Source organism: Bufo bufo, chromosome 2 (assembly GCF_905171765.1).
Source record: "Bufo bufo chromosome 2, aBufBuf1.1, whole genome shotgun sequence".
Lineage (NCBI taxonomy): Eukaryota > Metazoa > Chordata > Amphibia > Anura > Bufonidae > Bufo > Bufo bufo.
In genome coordinates, this window is record NC_053390.1 from 677,303,001 (window position 1) to 677,325,747 (window position 22,747).

At 40.3% G+C, this 22,747-nt stretch overlaps 1 protein-coding gene across 3 annotated transcripts in view; it reads right to left on the bottom strand.

Moving 5' to 3' along the window:
* Window positions 1-2,793: 2,793 nt before the first annotated feature.
* Window positions 2,794-22,747, bottom strand: part of SPOCK3 (SPARC (osteonectin), cwcv and kazal like domains proteoglycan 3) — a 594,136-nt gene continuing 574,182 nt past the window's right edge. For all 3 annotated transcript variants that reach the window (XM_040418639.1, XM_040418640.1, XM_040418641.1), the window contains exons 9-11: window positions 21,312-21,374; window positions 10,703-10,840; window positions 2,794-5,309 (exon numbers count right to left, since the gene is read on the bottom strand). In XM_040418639.1, coding sequence (XP_040274573.1) covers window positions 5,143-5,309; window positions 10,703-10,840; window positions 21,312-21,374 — 368 coding nt within the window. In that variant the 3' untranslated portion in view covers window positions 2,794-5,142. The remainder of the gene's footprint in view (window positions 5,310-10,702; window positions 10,841-21,311; window positions 21,375-22,747) is intronic.

The following is a 22,747-nucleotide window of genomic DNA, read 5'->3' on the forward strand; positions in this document are numbered from 1 at the left end:
TGGCCCAGTGAAAACGCCTGAGCTTGTGGATCTTGCTTATAAATGGCTTCTTCTTTGCACTGTAGAGTTTCAGCTGGCAACGGCGGATGGCACGGTGGATTGTGTTCACTGACAATGGTTTCTGGAAGTATTCCTGAGCCCATTCTGTGATTTCCTATACAGTAGCATTCCTGTTTGTGGTGCAGTGTCGTTTAAGGGCCCGGAGATCACGGGCATCCAGTATGGTTTTACGGCCTTGACCCTTACGCACAGAGATTGTTCCAGATTCTCTGAATCTTCGGATGATGTTATGCACAGTTGATGATGATAGATGCAAAGTCTTTGCAATTTTTCGCTGGGTAACACCTTTATGATATTGCTCTACTATCTTTCTGCGCAACATTGTGGGAATTGGTGATCCTCTACCCATCTTGGCTTCTGAGAGACACTGCCACTCTAAAAAGCTCTTTTTATACCCAATCATGTTGCCAATTGACCTAATTAGTGTTATTTGGTCTTCCAGCTCTTCGTTATGCTCAAATTTACTTTTTCCAGCCTCTTATTGCTACTTGTCCCAACTTTTTGGGGATTTGTTGACACCGTGAAATTTTGAATCAACGTATTTTTCCTTTAAAATTTTACATTTACTCGGATTAAACGTTTGATCTGTCATCTACGTTTGTTTAGTGTCCCAACTTTTTTGGAATCCGGTTTGTATATACAGTATGTATAAGTCCACAATTTTGTTAAAATTTTCAGTTGAAACAGCCTTTAAAGAGATTTTCCTTCCAGGTGTAATTATAACTCCGACGCTCCGTTCACTTCAAGTGTATACGTGGGAGCCATCTTATTGAAGTGAATAAGACGGAGCAACTGCAATTATACCTGCATGTCGACGGCGAGCAGGTAAATAGTTTCATAAGCATGTTATGATCTTTACAGTAGTGGGTTTTGGGTACTTACGTTGTTTTACAATATTTGTTACACATAATATTGCATAATGTATTGCAACCTTGACAACTCCAGATGATGCTTATCCTCCATCATGGCTGTCTGATGTTTGTTTATGTTTTAAAGACTCTTAAAGACCCCCATACACATAAGAGAAAAGATGGCAGAATCCAACCATATGGACCACCTCATGTTTGATTGTGCCTGGTGAGGTACCATTTGTTGGTACCCAAAATGCAATGTAAAGTTCCTAAAAAAAAAAGTATTCATACCCTTTGAACTTTTTCCACATTTTCCACATTAGAACCACAAATGTAAATGTATTTTATTGGGACATTTTTTTAAAATAATCTAACCCTGATTTACACAACGTTATCCTTGACCTCTCTGGTGTGTTCCTTGGTTTTCATGATGCTGTTTGATCACTAATGTTCTCTTACAAACCTCTGAGGCCTTCACAGAACAGCTGTAATTATACTGAGAATAAATTACACACAGGTGGAATCAATTTACTAATTGTAACATCTGTAGGTAGGAACAGAGATGGACGGTAAGCCCTAACCTAGAACCCAGTCCGCTTTCCCTATCTACTTGCAGTGCAAGTCCAAGGGAGCAAGACCACAACTGGTCGACAGTACCTATACTACTAAGGTGCAGAGACAGACAAACACCTAGAGACAAAGACAGAGACATACGCAAATGGGTAAGAATCAGGAGGACAACGCAGTACTAAAACAAGAGACAGAGAGTGGTCAAAGGAAGAGCCAAGGTCAAAAACATGAGCAATGCAAATCAGCACAGGAACAAGAACCAGGAACCTAGCTAGTGAGCCCAAACAAGACTATCACTGGCACTGGTGTATGGTCAAGAAGGTATTTAAATAGAGCACTGAGTCCCTGGAACAACACCTGATAGGTGCTCCATTAGTAAGAAACACTCACACCATGTCAAGGCTGAGGATCACGTCGCTGGAGCTTGGACAGGTAACTTTATGATACTAATTAGGTGACTTTTGAAGGCAAATGGTCACGCTGGATTTTATTTCGGGGTATCAGAGTGCAGGGGGCTGAATACAAATGCACACCTCACTTTTCAGATTTTTATTTATTTAGTTTTTTGAATACCGTGCATCATTTTCTTTTCACTTCACACATACTTGCTACTTTGTATTGGTCTATCACTATCACAAAATACATTTAAGTTTGTGGGTGTAATGTGAAAAAATGTGTAAAAGGGGGTATGAAAACTTTTTCTAGGCACTGTAAAAATAGTGTACTGTGAAGTGCCATATATTCAATAGTATATGCAATAGTAGTGCCACACAAGGCACAACTACTATATAATAAGAACATAATATTACAGTTCCAGGTAAGCTAATAAAATTTAATCTACAGAGTCTGACAGTACTGTTATACAATTATAATGACAAATTATCTTGGTCCCAAGCCTTGGGTTCCAGGTCATATGTGATGCCTTCTTCAGTAGGGGCAGCTGATGCATTTTGTGTAACATATTGAGTTCCTACTATCTTTTTATAAAATAAAATAACAGATATTATGATGTAAATTTGTCAGACTTCACAGTCACTGGGGTCTGTCGGGTCCGGTTGGTGCCTGTCAAGCAACACATCTGGCACTGCCATTATTTTTATTTAGTTTTTCTGTTCCTATGATAGAACGTAAAAATGGAAATACATGTGAAGATGTGAATTTAGCCTAATGCATATTGAAATTTGCTTTAGGAGGAAAAAAAAGTATCAATCCTAATAACACCCTTTAAGTTGTTAAGTTGGGCATGTAGCTTAACCAAGAACAGGCAACACACTGTGTATACCAACACCATACAAGTCTACAGGAAACAGAGTTGGTTACAAGAGTCTTTATTTTGCAAACTATACATAAACTGTATAAAAGAAAATGCATTTTCTCAGTTATACATAAGATAAACATTAAATTCCGTCAAGAATACTTTTTAATTCAAATTTACTCTTTTTTGTTGCAATAATGCAAAAATGAAAATAAACATTTCCAGGGGATCGACTTGGAAAGTAACAGCCCAACTGTGCTGAAACACAGAGTTGTTCCCAGGTTATTATGGATATATGACTGTATACAAGAAGGTAGTGGAGTTTTATTAGAGTTCTTCACAATGAAACAACATGCCAACATAAATATAGTGATTAAAGTAAGCTTTATACTCTTAAGGATTAAATGCAAAGGTACACAGTAATCATAAGCATTATCCATTTCACATGGCAGCTACATAACAATAAAAAGGGGCACACACCTGATTCCCAGCAGCTCTATGGTAAATAGATAAAATGTTTGTTTAGCTCATGCCTAGTAATAATCTCTTTAAATTCATTGTCCAAGGCACCCACATAATGCTTTTATCCATAAACTACAGAGGATGAAATCTAAATATCAAATACAATTCCGATGTTTGTCTTGTCAGCCTCTTTGGCCTGTTTTGACCAACAAACTTAGCAAGCTTTAAGCCCTATGCACGTAGCCATATAACAGCTCCATTAATAGATTGATGTCTCTCAGGTTTAGCAATCTGGGAGAATTAAATCCTCTCATGTTCCACTGGATGGAGTATCATACAGATATTCTTCCCTAGAACTATTGACTATTAAACTAGTGAAGAGATGTGTGCTGCCACACGGGCTCCTTGCTCACAGACGTGTGCATGAGCCCCAAAGGTCAGTCATAGTACTTTGAGTCTAATGGTATTTAGTAAAAGTTTTGAGGGGTTGGGGCTTAGCAACCCTCATCACCATTGAATCTAGTTTTCCAAGTTTAAATAGCAACATTGCAAAGAGTTCAAATATGCTGTCGTAATATTTGTTGGATAACAGAAAATCAAATAATACATTTTGGAGAAATTGAAGAATATATTGTAGTAATTCTATATGTTACCTAATTCCTCAGCCAAAATACTTTTGACCTTAAATACGAATTAATGGGATGAATGTGCTTACTGAAAAAATATATATTTTTGGAATGAGTTGCAAGGCACACTGTTCCTGAGCATTGTAGACAGACCCCCTCAACTGCCTTTAGTAACTGTGTTGGTACCTATATGTTTGAACTTTGTGCTCCTATTTGCATCCGATTTTTAATAATACGTGTCATATATGACTATAATAAAAATATACTGGATTTAAGTAGATAGTAAACGTGGTTGATTCTATAAAGCTAGGTCTCTCTCGCATTAGCTGTGGGTTGGGCTACACATTTTTATACTTCAGGGTGTATGCTTGTATGAGAAGACAAAGAGCCACAGGTTGCTGAAGCCTACCCTAACCCCATAAACTGGTTTTGCAACTAATATTGAAAGAGAACATACTTCCAGAATTTATGTAATAATGTAATTTATGTTTTTAACATTTAGGATGTCCAAGAATATTTCTATTAATTCATATATGTATTTCTTAACCACAGGAGAAAAAATACATATATAGTGGACCTTTTTAGTAATTATAATTGCAGATGACAGCACAAATATATTTAGTTTTTTACATTTAGATAATTAGTCTTTTCATCCTAATCCCAGCCATCACAAATCGTGGTTCCTCTTATGTTGCCTTCAGGCATAGCAATGCTGATTATGTGGTTCAGCTAACACTCTTAGAATATCTGAGTTACCTATAGTATATGTGTTCTCATGCTGATTGACTAACCAAATCCATACAAAGCTTCTAAAATAAAAGCAGAAAAGGTAAAATAATAAATCTGAAAGCTGATTAAACAAACACATTTCTGCATAATCTGAGGGAAGATGTAAACACAAATATGTAAATGTTTTACTTCCATAGTTACTCTTAGACATAGGTCTTACTTTGATTTGGAATATTTTCTTTTCTATCTAGAAAACCCACAGATGTCCAAGTCACAACCAACGTCTTTACTTCTTAAACTATATTTTACTACCATGTTGTATGGGTATGAGTTGCTTTTTTTCAGGTTATAATTCCAACATGTTGACTTCTTGCTAAAAGCATATAAAAGCTCAAACGCACATAAATGAAACAAAAGTCTATGACTCCAGCCTTACTTGGTATGATCATACAAAATATACATGATTTCTGTTGTTTATTTTGTTTTTAGTTTGAAATCCTTTTATCTTGGCGGTGGCATGAGCAAAAGGTATTTCCTAATGTCTTTTCTTTTAGATGTGAAAAATATTATGAATTTGTTTTATGTCATGTCAAATATATCCATTCTCATCTTCTTCATCGTCATCATCTCCCCCTTCATCCTCATCATCGTCATCAATTTCATCTTCGTCATTCATCATTTCTTCATCATCCTCATCATCAGACCAGTCATGAAAGTCCCCACTTCCAAAATCTCCTGATGTTTCTGAATCTGCGCCTGTCATTAAATACATTACAAATGAACGTTTTGTGTTGTGCAACATTTACCAAAATCTAGGAAATTGAAACATGTTTTGTATATGTGACCTACAAAGAACACATCTTATCTGGAATACCACACTACATGAAGAAAAATGTATCTGGACCTTTTGGCACTCAGCCAGCAATTAACCAACTTCTTTTCTTAGTCCTGTAGGGCTCATGCACATGGTAGAGTTGCATGTGTTGTGCCTGTATGTCAGTACATGATCGGGAAGATATATATATATAAACTGTATCTCTTAGTGTCCTTTATTTATCAAAAAAGGTAGAACACATCAAGGTATTAGGATAAAAACTTTAGTCCTTTTTAGCATATACAGTGTCTTCCATACACCAAAAAGGACTAGGGTTTTTATTATCCTAATATCTTAATGTGTTTTACCTTTTTGATAAATAAAGCACACTAACATATATATACACTGAAAAAATATAAACGCAACACTTTTGGTTTTGCTCCGATTTTGCATGAGCTGAACTCAAAGATCTGAAACATTTTCTACATACACAAAAGACCCATTACTCTCAAATATTGTTCACAAATCTGTAAAAATCTGTGTTAGGCTACTTTCACACTAGCGTTCGGAGCGGATCCGTCTGATGTTTCATCAGACGGATCCGCTCCGATAATGCAGACGTTTGCATCCGTTCAGAACGGATCCGTCTGCATTATTACTTAGAAAATTTTCTAAGTCAGAAAGTAGCCTGAGCGGATCCGTTCAGACTCTACATTGAAAGTCAATGGGGAACGGATCCGCTTGAAGATTGAGCCATATGGTGTCATCTTCAAGCGGATCCATCCCCATTGACTTCCATTATAAGTCTGGACGGATCCGCTCGCCTCCGCACGGCCAGGCGGACACCCAAACGCTGCAAGCAGCGTTCAGGTGTCCGCTCACTGAGCGGAGCGGAGGCTGAGCGCTGGCAGGCGGATGCATTCTCAGTGGATCCGCCTCCACTGAGAATGCATTAGGGCCAGACGGATGCGTTCGGGGCCGCTCGTGAGCCCCTTCAAACGGAGCTCACGAGCGGACGCCCAAACGCTCGTGTGAAAGTAGCCTTAGTGAGCACTTCTCCTTTGCCGAGATAATCCATCCCACCTCACAGGTGTAGCATATCAAGGTGCTGATTAGACAGCATGAATATTGCACAGGTGTGCCTTAGACTGCCCACAATAAAAGACCACTCTGAAATGTGCACAGTTTTGCCTTACTGGGTGGGGGTGTCAGAAAACAAGTCAGTATCTGGCGTGGCCACCATTTGCCTCACACAGTGCAACACATCTCCTTCACATAGAGTTGATCAGGTTGTTGATTGTGGCCTGTGGAATGTTGGTCCACTCCTCTTCAATAATGCAAAATTGCGGAATATTGGCAGGAGCTGTAAAATGCTGTCGTATACGCAGATCCAGAGCATCCCAAACATGCTCAATGGGTGACATGTCCGGTGAGTATACTGACTATGCAAGAATTGGGATGTTTGAAGCTCCAGGAATTGTGTACAGATCCTTGCAATATGGGGCCGTGCATTATCACGCTGCAACATGAGGTGATAGTCGTGGATGAATGGCCCAACAATGGGCCTCAGGATCTCGTCATGGTATCTCTGTGCATTCAAAATGCCATCAATAAAATGCACCTGTGTTTGTTGTCCATAACATACGCCTCCCCATACCATAACCCCACTACCACTATGGGCCCCTCGATCCACAACGTTGAAGTCAGCATACCGCTCACCCACACAACCGGGAGTCATCCATGAACAGAATGCCTCTCCAACGTGCCAGAGACCATCGAATGTGAGCATTTGCCCACTCAAGTCGGTTACGAAGACGAACTGCAGTCAGATCCAGACCCCAATGAGGACGACGAGGAGATGGTTTCTGACAGTTTGTCCAGAAATTCTTTGGATATGCAAACCGATTGTTGCTGCAGCTGTCCGGGTGGCTGGTCTTAGACTATCATGGAGGTGAACATGCTGGATGTGGAGGTCCTGGGCTGGTGTGGTAACACATGGTCTGCGGTCGTGAGGCTCGTTAGATGTGCTGCCAAATTATATGAAACACCTTTGGAGATGGTTTATGGTAGAGAAATGAACATTCATTGCACGGACAACATCTCTGGTAGACATTCCTGCAGTCAGCATGCCAATTGCACGCTCCCTCAAACATTGCGACATCTGTGGCATTGTGCTGTGTGATCAAATTGCACATTTCACAGTGGCCTTATATTGTCTACTTAGCACCTTGATATGCCACACCTGTGAGGTGGGATGGATTATCTCGGCAAAGGAGAAGTGCTCACTAACACAGATTTAGACAGATTTGTGAACAATATTTGAGAGTTCAGCTCATACGAAATGGGAGCAAAACCGAAAGTGTTGCATTTAAATTTTTGTTCAGTAGATATATATATATATATATATATATACACACTGTATATATCCCATATCATATATTGATACATATGGTTTACATGGATAATGGAAATCCATATTAATTGAGATTAAGACTAGCCACTATATTGTTCATATTAAGTGACTGTACCTGTATGTTAGTACACACAGCCCCTACTGCTCCATGTGCTGATGTGTGGTACTGTAATATATGACATTTGATAGAGCATGCCACTCAGGCGTGTAGCTAAAGGCTCATGGGCCCTAGTGCAAAAGTTCAGCTTGGGCCCCCCTTCCCTCAGTGTTTTGTGGCCAGGGGGCAGGGGAGCGCATAGCCTTCTGCCTGAGGCAAAAATTGAAACAGCAACGCCCCACCATGCCAAATTCTTGACTTAATCTGATTCCTCCAGCCAGAAGACTAATTTGAACATTCTGGGCTTCAGTCCAAAATATATAACAGAGTGCTCCTAGCATGTCTTCTTATGCGGCACAAGGGTCTTTGGGCCCCCTCAGGCTCCTGGGCCCGGTAGCAACTGCTACCTCTGCACCCCCTATAGCTACGCCCTTGACGTCACTATATTTAATATATCAATGCCTGGGTATGCCTCTGTATAACATAGGAGCCATATGGAAGAAAATACGGCCCCAAAAACTTTTCATGTGCACTGTATTACATTTCAACTCAGAGCTTGAATGCAGCTATAATGCAGGTGTGTTTATAAGGCCCAAGGTTGGCACAACATAGTCCATTTTTCAATGTCAAAAGGTTCAGAGACTTTCTCATCTACATTGTGCAAAAATGGTCATCTTATTATGTATACGAGAGACTATACATACATACATTTCAAGATTAAAACCCCTATAAATCTAATAATTATTTCATTTTATGAAGCTGCACAACTGGACAAACAAGGACCACAAGTAGCAGCACACTGCTATGTGCAAAGACACAAGTAAATACTGGAAGCATGAATAAATGTAAATTGAATCACTGCTATAATTTACTACATATGATAATTGTGTTGGGCTCATCTAGTAGCGGCAAGGTGGCTTCCAACAGATGGGACCTACTGTACACTAATAGACTTGATGCTCCTTGTTTTTTTGCCTACAAAATTCAGGGCAAACTAGAATCCAGCTATATCATACTCTGATCAGGAACCCTGGTCAGGTGGGCAGGAGTTCATGGTCCAAATAGGGGAAGCCACTCCCCTAAATTTACAATTCAAAAATTAAAGTTGTCCTGGTAGATGGTCCCGACATTTACATTTATTCATATTTCTAGTGACTGCATGTGTTTTCGGCATAGCAGTGTGTTGCTATTTGTAGTCCTTGTTTGCTTTTACATTACACCCATGGTAGTTTGCACCTGAATCCTTTTTTCCCATTTTTTTTCGAGGTGCTGGTGTAACTTTGTTTTTTGCATTCTTGGCTGCCCCCATTTGGGCCATGCACTCACTGCCTATCTGCCCAGGGCTTCTAATCAGAGTATAATATAACTGGATTCTACACTTTTCTGAATTAAGTAGGCCAAAAGCCCAGGAGAGGTAGTCAAAAAGTGTAGGTTCCATCTGTTGGAATCCACTTTGTCACTGGTAGATGAGTCTGACACAATTTTGATAAAAATGTTTCGCAAAGAGGTTCTAATTTTCATAGTAAGTAGTAGTAACAGTAATGCAATTTATATCTTATATATTAATGTTTCCAAAGTGTGCATGTGCTTTTGCGCACTGCAGTATGCTAATACTTGTAGTCCTTGTTTGCTTTTATACTGTAACCATGGCAGCATGCAACTGAACCCTTTTTTCATATTTTTGGAGTTGGTATATTTATGCAGTTTTTTTTTTTTTTTTACATGACACAATTGGGCAGATATATATCAAGTTATATTATATGCCAAAATATGCCTGCGCCATTTTTAGTTTGTGACACAATGCACTATAGGGCTTTATATAAATCAGTATGTTATACCACTTTTTCTATCACTTTCGAGCTGGTATAGTTTTTATCCAAAATGCGGCAAAAACTGTTAGGCCTCTTTCACACGGGCGTTGCGGGAAAATGTGCGGGTATGTTGCGGGAACACGCGCGATTTTTCCGCGCGAGTGCAAAACATTGTAATGCGTTTTGCACTCGCGTGAGAAAAATCGCGCATGTTTGGTACCCAAACCCGAACTTCTTCACAGAAGTTCGGGCTTGGGATCGGTGTTCTGTAGATTGTATTATTTCCCCCTATAACATGGTTATAACACTCCGGTCACCACAGGTCCTGTTCCTACAATCAGCAAAGAAGGAGACAGAAGGAGATGCCGGCTGCGCGATCAAGTGGACTAAGGTGAGTTACATTTTTTATATTTTTTTTTAACCCCTCCAGCGCTATTGTACTATGCATTCTGTATTCAGAATGCTATTATTTTCCCTTATAACCATGTTATAAGGGGAAATAATAATGATCGGGTCTCCATCCTGATTGTCTCCTAGCAACCGTGCGTGAAAATCGCACCGCATCCGCACTTGCTTGCGGATGCTTGCGATTTTCACGCAACCCCATTCATTTCTATGGGGTCTGCGCTACATGAAAAACGCACAAAGAGGAGCATGCTGCGATTTTCACGCAACGCACAAGTGATGCGTGAAAATCACCGCTCGTGTGCACAGCCCCATAGAAATGAATGGGTCAGGATTCAGTGCGGGTGCAATGCGTTCAACTCACGCATCGCATCCGCGCGAAATACTCACCCGTGTGAAAGGGGCCTTAAGACTGCAACAAAACAAGGTGCAAATTAGGTGCAGACAAAAATTTGGCTTAAAAAATACTTCAGTCTAGCATGTCATAAATGAAAGAAAATTGTGGCACATGCAGTTCATATATTTGGTACAGCAGGCATGAGAAATATCTGCCCAATATGTATGTACATAATATCTTGGTTGGAATAAAAAAAATCAAAGACAAAGTACCACACTCTGCAGATCCCACTTTTCTGGATCCTGTTACTTCATTTCCATATCTATCAACACACCAACATTGGCCAATACTTCCATGACATTGAGCTGGTTTGTAATAGCCATCTTCATCACACGCTGGGATATAATAACCTTAAGGATGATAATAATAATATAAATAATTAAACAAAGCTTCACAAAGTAAAACAGTGACAGAAATTAAAGCAGGCCCAGCATGCATGTGGAACCTACACTCCCTGAATTGTATGGTAGCCATCATGGCACATAACAGGTAGAATTTAGTGTTAGGAACCCATCTTACAGAGATCGCCTTGATGTGCGGCAGACGGGCTCAAATAATTTTGTACAAAATGATTTGCCAAGCATCTCTAATTTATAAGTATAGCACTAGCAATTATTATGCCTTTTTGTACTTATTTGGTTTGCAGAGAGCTGTTGCATTGCATGTTTTGTTTTACAGTGTTGTTCTCAGCCATAGCAAAGTGCCCCTGCGCATTGGGATGTGCTGACTGACCCCCTTTTTCTTTGCAGTTTGTACTGGAGATGTGGCTGACACCTCAGTCGTGCACTCCTGACCAGCTCGTCTGCCCCATAGGCTGATTTTAATTAGTGTGAGTATATAGCTTGGCCTGCTCCCCCTCACTCACTGGAAGCCATTTGGCACCATGAGAGATATAGCTGTGGACTCTCATTGCATTCTTTCGTGGCCATTTGGCACCAGGAGTGGTGTGGAGTGGGTCCGGCATGCATGTTGGTACCTGCATTCCTTGGATATAATGGAGGCCATTTTGGCACCAAAAACGACAGAAATTAAAGCAGGCCCAGCATGAATGTGGAACCTACACTCCCTGAATTGTATGGTAGCCGTCATGGCACATAACAGGTAGAATTTAGTGTTAGGAACCCGTCTTACAGAGATTGCCTTGACGTGCGGCAGCCGGGCTCAAATAATTTTGTACAAAATGATTTGCAAAGCATCTCTAATTTATAATTAATATGCATTTTTGTACTTTATTTGGTTTGCAGAGAGCTGTTGCATTGCATGTTTTGTTTTACAGTGAACATCATAGTAGGTTATGAGTAGGATATGAAGTCTTTAAACACTTGGCTGTAGCATAACTGATCATGTAATAACATGCTACTTTCTCCTTGTAATTTAACTTTCTCCAGTGTTGAAAGGCTTAGTTCTGGTTACATTGTGAAGACCTTAAAAAGTTAATCACTAAAATACACAGTGATTTAACCTTACTCACTGTAGGTTTTTACTTGGGTCTGCAGATTTTTACTGTGGGGAAAATCTAGCCCAGGAATCTAGTATGTTAAATGTACCATTGATCTACAGTGGCGTTGCGAGGGGGGTGCGGTCAGGAGCAGCCAGCAGGCCCAGGACTTGAGTCTGGAGCTAATGGATTTGGTGGTGAGTCACGTGACAGCAGTGACTCACTCACACAGCCAGCCAGACCTGCCACAGCCGCGCCTGAGGGAGGAGGAGGTGTGGTAGGTAGCGCAGAGAGCGAATATTGACTTTATATTTAGATGATTTCATTTAATACCCCATTATAGTATTTATTATATTTAGGGGGGTTGGGGCCTCCAGGTTCAGCCAGGTTAAAGCTTGAACAGAAGGTGGAAATGCACTTTAATGCTCCATTACTCATGAAGCATTAAAGTGCATTTCCTGGAAATGCCGCAAACTACATAATGGAGGGCAGTGTGGGGGCAAATTACTTAGTGGGGGCAAATTACATAATGGAGGGCAGTGTGGGGGGCAAATTACTTAATGTGAGGCAGTGTGGTGGGGCATATTACTTAAAGGGGTTCTGCACTTTGTTTTAACTGATGATCTATCCTCTGGATAGATCATCAGCATCTGATCGGCGGGGTTCCGACACCCGGGACCCCCGCTGATCAGCTGTTTGAGAAGGCAGCGGCTGTATAGCAGCGGTGCTATAGCAGCGCCGCAGCCTTCTCACTGTTTACCGCTGGCCCAGCGACATCACGACTAGTATCAACTGGCCTGGGCGCGTCTAAGCTCCATTCAAGTGAACAGAGCTTAGCCCTGCCCAGGCCAGTTTAAATCAAGGCAGGCGGTCTGTCGAGGAGTATTGCTCCGAGTTTCGCAGGTGCTGTACTGCATCTGGTTGAAACCATCCGGCCCTTAGATCACAGTTCAGACTGGGTCTCACAGAGATCTGTTAGTCATCCAACCCCAGGGTCTTTAGACAAGGCAATGTCTCTAGCTAATCAAGTAGATTGATGTTTAAGTATTAATAAAAACAGCCTCAAAAAGTACGTTGCCTAATAGCGTCGCAGGTCCCAGTGGTGAAGTGGGTGCAGTTCACACAGGTAAATGCGTTTCTTTTTGTTGGACCGCCCTGCCTCAGGAGTAGCAGAAATTCCACATTCGAAACCAGTCAAATAATCGCAGACATGGGAAAGCAAACAGGCCAGTCGAAGCCTTTCCTCCTCTCCCTTCCAGGCTTCTATGGAACACCAAGAATGCAGCCAATAGTAAAGTACCGTTACATGAATTGGAGTAAAACAGGGTTTATTATACTCAAAATACACAGGTAAAAACGAGCAGTGTACAAAGGATCACTCACCCGACCCGGGTTTCGCTCAGTCGAGCTTCGTCAGGGGTATTCATCCCACCCTATCCAGGGCTGTCTTATAAGTGATCCGGTTGGTCCGCACCCACCTTCCCGCTCAATCATGATCCAATTCATTATAAAATTAATTATTAAAACATCCAGCAATATATATACATATTCCTCCGTAGTATATCAAATGCATAAAAGTTACAAATACATAAAAACAAGGACATTTCACATTAATCTCCCACATATAGATTTCTAAACCAATCCTAGACCACACACATCAAACTACAGCCGACTTCATTCATTATACTCCTTCTACGTCACTTAACACATGATCACTTTACTCCTATCCACCTTCTTTCTCTGATGTCCATCCTAACCAATCACAGGTTACACATTCCTTAAACCGCCCTCCTCCATTCATAAAAACGGCAACTCCCCCACATCACATGATACTACTCAGCCAATTCGATCCTTCACTCTCAAAGGTCCTATATCAACAGGGTAAACTACAACATTCAGGTAAGGCAAGGTTTTAAATCAAATTCTGCATTCAAACCTCTTGGCTGCAGTGTTCCCATTCTGTATATCCATTCAACCTCCCGCTTGTTTATCTGTTTAACTCCATCCCCTCCACGCCAATAGGGTTTAACCTGTTCCAATCTTACAAAAAATAGGCCACTAGGATTTTTTTGATGCGCCGTTTTGAAGTGCATCGAAACACTGTGTGTTTCAAGCCCCTTCCTAATGTTCCTCACATGCTCCTGAATTCTTACTTTGAGCTTCCTTAGGGTAAGTCCCACATACTGGAGGCCAAACGGCACGCCAACAGGTAAACAACTCCTACACTCTCACAGGTGATCTGCCCTTTAACCTTCATATCTATATTTTTTTCATTTGAGTGAACAGATTGAGTATTCATTTTCTTATTTTCCCTTTTCCGATTTCTACATGGCAAACAAAACCCACACCAGCTGAACTTATTTTTCCTTTTTTTATTATTTTCTCTTGGTGATTGGAGCTATGCACTAATTTAGTACGTAGACAGGGAGCCTTTTTAAAAAGGTTGCTGTGGAATATCTTTACCAAGCACAGGATCATTTTTCAAAGTGGACCAGTTCTTCCTAATCACATCCTTTATCAAGCTTGCTTGCGTACTAAATTGGGTTAAAAAGGAGAAGCGAAAATCTTCTCCTGAACCACCCTACTGCATTGGGCTAATTCCTCTACCTGATATCCTTTTTCCATAAATCGCTCCTTAATGATCTCACTTTGTGTCCTAAAATCCTCCACTTTAGTACAATTTTGAAAGACCCTCTTTATTTGCCCTTTAGGGATATTCTTCAACCACGGTGTGTAGTGACAGCTGGAGGTATCTATATAACCGTTCACATCCGTTTCTTTAAAGAAAGTTTTTGTTTTAAGCTGATTATCTTACACAAAAAGTGTCAAATCCCAAAAATGTATGGAAGTGTCACTAACTGTGCTGGTAAAGGATAAGTTCCACTGGTTGTCATTTAACCCTTTAAAAAAATTCTGGCAGGCCCTGCTTCTCGCCCTTCCATAGAACCAGAGAATCGTTGATGAATCTGTTCCAAACTATTAACTCTCCAACTTCCGTGATTTTATTCAATAGAGGCTTGATGGTCACACCTTCCCAGAACTCCATGAATTTATTAGCGAAACTGGGGGCGAATTTCGCCCCCATCGCTGTACCAGTCCGTGGCAGATAGTATTTTTCCTTATACCAAAAATAATTGTAGCTCAATTGTGGGAAAGTGTGACCATCAAGCCTGTATTGAATAAAATCACAGAAGTTGGAGAGTTAATAGTTTGGAAGAGATTCATCGACGATTGTCTGGTTCTATGGAAGGGCGAGAAGCAGGGCCTACTAGAATTTATTAAAGGGTTAAATGACAACCAGTGGAACTTATCCTTACCAGCACAGTTAGTGACACTTCCATAAATCTTTTGGATTTGACACTTTTTGTGGAAGATAATCAGCTTAAAACAAAAAATTTCTTTAAAGAAACGGATGTGAATGGTTATATAGATACCTCCAGCTGTCACTACACACCGTGGTTGAAGAATATCCCTAAAGGGCAAATAAAGAGGGTCTTTCGAAATTGTACTAAAGTGGAGGAATTTAGGACACAAAGTGAGATCATTAAGGAGCGATTTATGGAAAAAGGATATCAGGTAGAAGAATTAGCCCAATGCAGTATGGTGGTTGAGGAGGAGAAAAGAGAAAAAAGAGAAAAAGGTGAAGACTGAGAAAGATTTTCGCTTCTCCTTTTTAACCCAATTTAATACGCAAGCAAGCTTGATAAAGGATGTGATTAGGAAGAACTGGTCCACTTTGAAAAATTATCCTATGCTTGGTAAAGATATTCCACAGCAACCTGTTGTGATTTTTAAAAAGGCGTACTAAGTTCAGCTGGTGTGGGTTTTGTTTGCCATGTAGAAATCGGAAAAGGGAAAATAGGAAAATGAATACTCAATCTGTTCACTCAAATGAAAAAAATATAGATATGAAGGTTAAAGGGCAGATCACCTGTGAGAGTGTAGGAGTTGTTTACCTGTTGGAGCGCCCGTGTGGCCTCCAGTATGTGGGACTTACCCTAAGGAAGCTCAAAGTAAGAATTCAGGAGCATGTGAGGAACATTAGGAAGGGGCTTGAAACACACAGTGTTTCGATGCACTTTAAAACGGCGCATCAAAAAAATCCTGTTGGCCTATTTTTGTGGGGTTGAAACAGGTTAAACCCTATTGGCATGGAGGGGATGAAGTTAAACAGATAAACAAGCGGGAGGTTGAATGGATATACAGAATGGGAACACTGCAGCCAAGAGATTTGAATGCAGAATTTGATTTAAAACCTTGCCTTACCTGAATGTTGTAGTTTACCCTGTTGATATAGGACCTTTGAGAGTGAAGGATCGAATTGGCTGAGTAGTATCATGTGATGTGGGGGATTTGACGTTTTTTTGAATGGAGGAGGGCGGTTTAAGGAATGTGTAACCTGTGATTGGTTAGGATGGACATCTGAGAAAGAAGGTGGATAGGAGTAAAGTGATCATGTGTTAAGTGACGTAGAAGGAGTTTAATGAATGAAGTCGGCTGTAGTTTGATGTGTGTAGTCTAGGATTGGTTTAGAAGTTTGTGTATCTATATGTGGGAGATTAATGTGAAATGTCCTTGTCTTTATGTATTTGTAACTTTTATGTATTTGATATACTACTGAGGAATATGTATATATATTGCTGGATGTTTTAGTATTTAATTTTATAATGAATTGGATCATGATTGAGCGGGAAGGTGGGTGCGGACCAACCGGATCCCTTATAAGGCTGCCCTGGATAAGACGGGATGAATACCCCTGACGAAGCTCGACTGAGCGAAACCCGGGTCGGGTGATTAATCCTTTGTACACTGCTCATTTTTACCTGTGTATTGTGAGTTTAATAAACCCTGTTTTACTCCAATTCATGTGACGGTACTTCACTATTGGCTGCATTCTTGGTGTTCCATAGAAGCCTGGAAGGGAGAGGAGGAAAGGCTTCGACTGGCCTGTTTGCTTTCCCATGTCCGCGATTATTTAACTGGTTTTGAATGTGGAATTTCTGCTACTCCTGAGGCAGCGCGGTCCAACAAAAAGAAATGATGTTTAAGTATGAATGTTCTGTTTCTGTCCATCTTCCTCACGTCCCTTCTATTTCTCAATCTAATAAGTCGAAGGCACCAGTGAAGTCCAAAGAGCCAATGCAAGTGAGTACCATGTTTTCTCAGCAAAGGAAGAAATACTGCTTCAAGAAGGACCTTTGCTTCTACTGACACAGTCCTACACATCTACTGTGATCCTGTCCAACTAGGCTGGAGGTGGAAAACTTGAAGCGTTATAATCAGGGAGGTCACTCAGATGCACAGGTATTTCCCCAAAAAACCTACAGGGTTCTATTACCTATAAATCTCTCTTCATAAAGGAGATCTGTTACTGGCTTAGCTTTTGTGGATTCAAAGGCTGCAGCTACCTTTGTTAATTTTGATTAGAGATGAGTGAATAGAAGTCGACAAAGTGGAATTCTGAATCAGAATTTCAGGAAAAATTTGATTTGTCCCGAAGTCAAATTTTCTTGTGGTTCGTGGTTACGAATTGCATTTTTTCTAAAATGGCTGATGCACAAAGTGAAAGTAAGAAGCCGAGCGACGAGGGAGAACCCATAATGCCATGAATGCAGCCAATCAGATGTCACAGCCCTATAAAAAGTCTCAGCCTGCTCCGTCTCCGCCATTTTGCAGTGAACTTAGTGCAGGGAAAGATGTTGCAGGCACTAGGAACAGTGATTAGGAAAGACTTTATTAAAAAAAATAACTACTAAGAAGTTCAGAGAAAGATTATTCATATTGTAGGGAATGGATAAGAAGGCATCATCCACACTGTAGGTAGAGAGCAAGGTCCGATAGGGGAGTGTAAACCCTGTGTAATAGGAGCTATTCCTTGCTGAACTAATTGGGATTACTAAAAGTGATCTATTACTACAGATTTTAGGTTGTTTTAAAGAGTAATTGCAGTAATCCTAGAATCTTTTTTTGAGTTGAAAGTGCAGTCTGATTCAACCAGCTTTGGGGTGTATTTATTTTAAATATATAAAAATACGTCCATTCATCTTTGCTTTTGGGGTGAATTTGCAGTTGGATACAACCAATTTTGTGGTATGCTAATTTAAAATATATAAAAGTACTTCAATTCATCCTTGCTTTTGGGGTGAATTTGCAGTCTGATAAGAACAGTTTTGGGGTGTGTTTATTTCATATATAAAAGTATGTCCATTCATCCTTGCTTTTGGGGTGAATTTGCAGTCTGATACAACCAGTTTTGGGGTGTGTTTATTTCATATATAAAAGTATATAGCTTGTAACAGAACAGGTTCTGTAGAAATCTATGTGGAATTAGCTGCCGACGGTGTAAAAGGAGTGCGCTTCTTTTTGACGTGAACATTTACCTGTAAGGCTGAGTTCACACTTGAGTTATTTGGTCAGTTTTGGCCCCATAACTGACCAAATGAGTGAAGTGCGAAGTGATTCTAAGAGCGACGCCTGTCATCTGTGTGTCATACTGACTCATAGTATTGTTTCACTAGCACAGCGGACTCCCTATGCATATTTCTGCAAACCACAGTGTTCTACACCACTATACAGGCTCTCAGCAGCCAGGAAATAGCTGTTTTTTAATGCGATTCATCACAAATAAATTTGGATCGAATCAAATCTTTTTGGGAAATTCGGCGAACCGTCCAAATCGAATTTTTTAGAAATTCGCTCATCTGTAATTTTGTGATTGCTTTGGGTTTCAAATTACTTATGTTACTTTAATCGATTTTGTTATCCAGGGTGGATACTACTCCTTTGGCCAGAGGATTTATTGACTATAGTACTCCAGATATGGTAATGAAGGTCCGTATCATTCATTCTGAGAGGTATGCCTTATATGTCATGAAAAACTTGTCTGCGGACGTCGTCCTGGTGGTAGATGGACTATTCCCTTGTATCGACTATAGGGAAATAATAGTATCACTGTCAGGAACCAGTGACCTCTTCCCCTTATCACTGATCTTTTTAATCAAATTGTTGGGGCTCAGTGGTTTTCTAAAATTAACCTCAAAGGAGCCTACAACTTGAATAGAATCTGGACGGGGACGAATGGAAGATGGCATTCAGTATCACTTTTGGTCTGTTTAATGCCCCAGCAGTTTTACAAAAAGACAATAATGATGTTCTTCATGAATTCCTGGGTCTCTTTGTTTTTGTCTATTTTGATGATATTTTATTTTTTTCTTCTGATTAGGCCTCACATGTTGTGCATATAAGAAAGGTTTTATAAAAATTGAGAGTAAACTAACTGTATGCTAAATTCAGTAAATGTGTCTTTGGTGTTAGAGAAGTATTTTTCCTGGGTTATATACTGACACCTCAAAATGTTTATATAGACCCAGCCAAGGTGCAAGCCGTTGTTGATTGGGCTAGACACAGATCCCTTTAAGGCCCTACAGAGATTCCTGGGGTTTGCAAAATTTATTAGACTTTTTTCAATCATTGCCAAATCGTTGACAGATTTAAACAGGAAAGGGGGGGGGGATCCAATCAACTGATCCTCTGATGCGTTGTCTGCTTTTGAAACCCTGAAAGAGAGTTTGATTCATGCTCCTGTACTTATCCAGCCAGTTGTCACCAAGCAATTCATTGTTGAAGTGGATGCTTCAGAGGTTGGAGTGGGTGCTGTATTGTTACAGGGGTCATCTTCTCAGAATTATTTGCAGCCATGTGCAATCTTTTTCAGAAAACTTTCCTCTTCAGAGAAAAATTATGACATAGGCAATCGGGAACTGCTGGCTATAAAATGAGCATTTGAGGAATGTCTGCCTTTCCTATGTCATTGTACTTACAGATCATAAGAACCTAGTGTACCTTGATATTGCTAAGTGCTTGAACCCCAGGCAAGCACGCCGGGCCTTGTTCTTCATCAGGTTTAATTTTATTGTTACGTATTGCCCTGAGTCTGGTAATGTGAAAGCGGGTGCCTTTGCATTATAGTTTTGGCACTTGTGAGTCTATTGACACTAAACCTGTTAAGATGCTTCCACCTGGTATTGTCATTGCTGTCATTTATCTTGAACTTGCCTCTGAAATGCAATGTTGTCCGGATTTAGCTCCCTGTAATATTTATTTTGGTAAATTGCTTGTGCCTCCAAAACAGTCTAATTGCTTGGTGCTTGCAGATCATCCGGGAGCTGCTTGGAGTAAGCATCTGGTCTCCAGAGCTTATTAGTGGCCACGAAACGTATTGGTAGCCACTACTTGGCCACAAAATGTGGCTTTCTTTGTCTCGGCATGTGATGTTTGCGCAAAGGCCAAGGTACCCAGAAGTGGTCCACTTTGTCCCTGTACCCACATCTCTATTGACTTTTAAACAGATCTTTCCACGTCAGCTCCTCTAGTGGCTTCTCACCTTTCTATTACAAGGAGGGTGGGTAATGTAAGAAACTTACCTGTCCGAGCCATGTCCCCTGGTGATGCAACAGTATGCTTAGCAACAGTATGGAATGATCTGTTTCTCCCTGCAGCGGGCGCGTGCTGGGGGAGATTAGCATTAGGCTGATTGTTCAGCTGCTCCATTACTGTGTGCTAGTGTTTCTGACTACTGGAGTGCCTATCAGGTGCTGTTCTAGGGACGCAGTGCTCTGTTTAAACCCCTTAGCTCAGAGAGTAGGCATCATTATATCCCTTCTTCATGGGGATCCTCAGGAGTGGACCTTTTCACTTTTGCCCAACTCTCCCGAATTATTTACTGTTAACCGGTTCTTTTCCGCTCTTGGTCTCCTGTATGAGCCATACATATGAAAGCGGCCTGGGTTTTAGACTTGGGGCTCACTGTCCTAGTCTGTCCCTAACTACAGTTGCAACAAATGAACAGCAAAAAGCTGTCTAGTGACAGTAAATTATAGATGGATATTGCAATTTTGATGTTCTTTTGTCCTATTCGTTCATATTTTTGACTCATTCAGCTATTTGGTGTATTAACTTTTTTTTAGGGAACCTGGAATTTAACCTTCTGCAATATTCCTGATATTTTTGCTTATTTTTAAAAAAAAAATTTAGTTTACTAATATTCCCCAGTTTTTGTATTTTATTCTATTTGATTCCTTCCAACAAATTATACGCTGGTCTATGTCATCTTTGTCAGATTGACTAAATAACTAGCCTACAGAATGCCAAATTATTTGAATTCTACTCTTAACTTTTTTATATACTGTTATTGTTTGGTGTTATGAATTCTGACATTTTCTGCAAAGGAGTTAATATGAAATTGGTGCCGCAATTTCATATTACTGTATATCGATGCTTAAGTCCTTGCTGGCACCAGTGCACAATAATAGCCATTGTCTGTAAAGGTGCATCATTTTTTTAAATAAAAAAAATCATATATTGCTAAAGAACACATAACTTACCAAGAAGCTTCTTTAATCCTTGTTGCTTCTGAATGCTGTTAAATTCTGTCTGACATGGAGGATCTGTGAATAGTCAAAGATTTATGACTACAGTACAGTATGTAGAAATATAATACAACTGACCATTATATATTAGGTTTTCCTGATCCTGTTTTTCCCTCTTCAGAGAAAAACTAAGATGGTTCTGCTCTGTCTCACACTGGCCAATTATCTTCCATAGCACAGCCTAAGATTCATTCTATCTACCTATCTATTACATAAAGGATAACAAGCATGTTAGAAGTCACTGATAAGTTATCTATTCTATTGGAAGGCGGACGGGGGGGGGGGGACCTTTGGGTGACTTAATATTGTTCCTAATTTATAAAGGGTTACAATATTCCTTGTATGACACCTCATCTGCTGCAGAACTTCCCAATAAAGCAATACTTGTTTAAAGCAAGGCTCTATGTCAGGTGGAGTGTATATTAGATTGTCAGCAGCAGTGACTCCACAAAGTGTTAGCAACAGTGCCCCTATATCAGTAGCTACCACAATGCCCAATACATTTCTAGTTCCTGCTGGAATTTTAAAGGGGTTGTGACAAGTTTTGAAGTTAACCCTATGCACAAGATAGGGAATAACTAAGTTAACGGTGGTGGACAGGCGAAAGCTTCAAAACTTGGCACAACCCCTTTAACCTTGTATAGTGACAGCCACAGTGTGCCCAAAAACTGTCAGAATGTTCCTCTATACAGTGACAGACATAATGCCCTCATATAGTACTTGTCTTCATGCCTTTAAACACATCTATTATGTGTTTTAGATACTTTTTGTGCATCACTGGACAAGGGTGTGTCTTAAATATGGATGTGGTTTTGCAGGAAGAGGGCATGACTTAAAATGCTACAATTTTCTCCAAAATAAAGCAAAATTGTGTCACAAAGTGAGCTAACCCATATGTGTCTAACATGTTTTAAAGGTGTTGTCCGGGTTCAGAGCTGAACTCGGACATAACCTCTTCTTCACTCATTTAGCATGTCTGAGTGGAGCATTGGAGCATTTCTTGCTCCTATGCTCCCCCTTGTCTGCGCTGCTTCATGCAGGGTAAGGTCTGTTTTGTTTATATACTCACTATTCTAGGCGGAGACGTCCGCCTAGCAATGATCCCGGTATCACTGGCACAAATGGGCAGTCTATAGGGCTGCCCTATGCTGTTCTATAGATCGCCCATTTGTGCCGGTGACGTAACCGGGATCACTGCTAGGCGGCCTATTTGTTATTTGGTTCCCATAACTCCCATTTACTTCTATTACAGTAATGAAAACAGTGTGGTATAGCCAGTTTTTCTGTTTCCATAATCCTAGCCACCTCTGGCTGATAAAACACAGATATGTGTTACCATCTCAGCCATAAACAAATGTATCATATAATGTGAGTAGGGATGAGCGAACCTG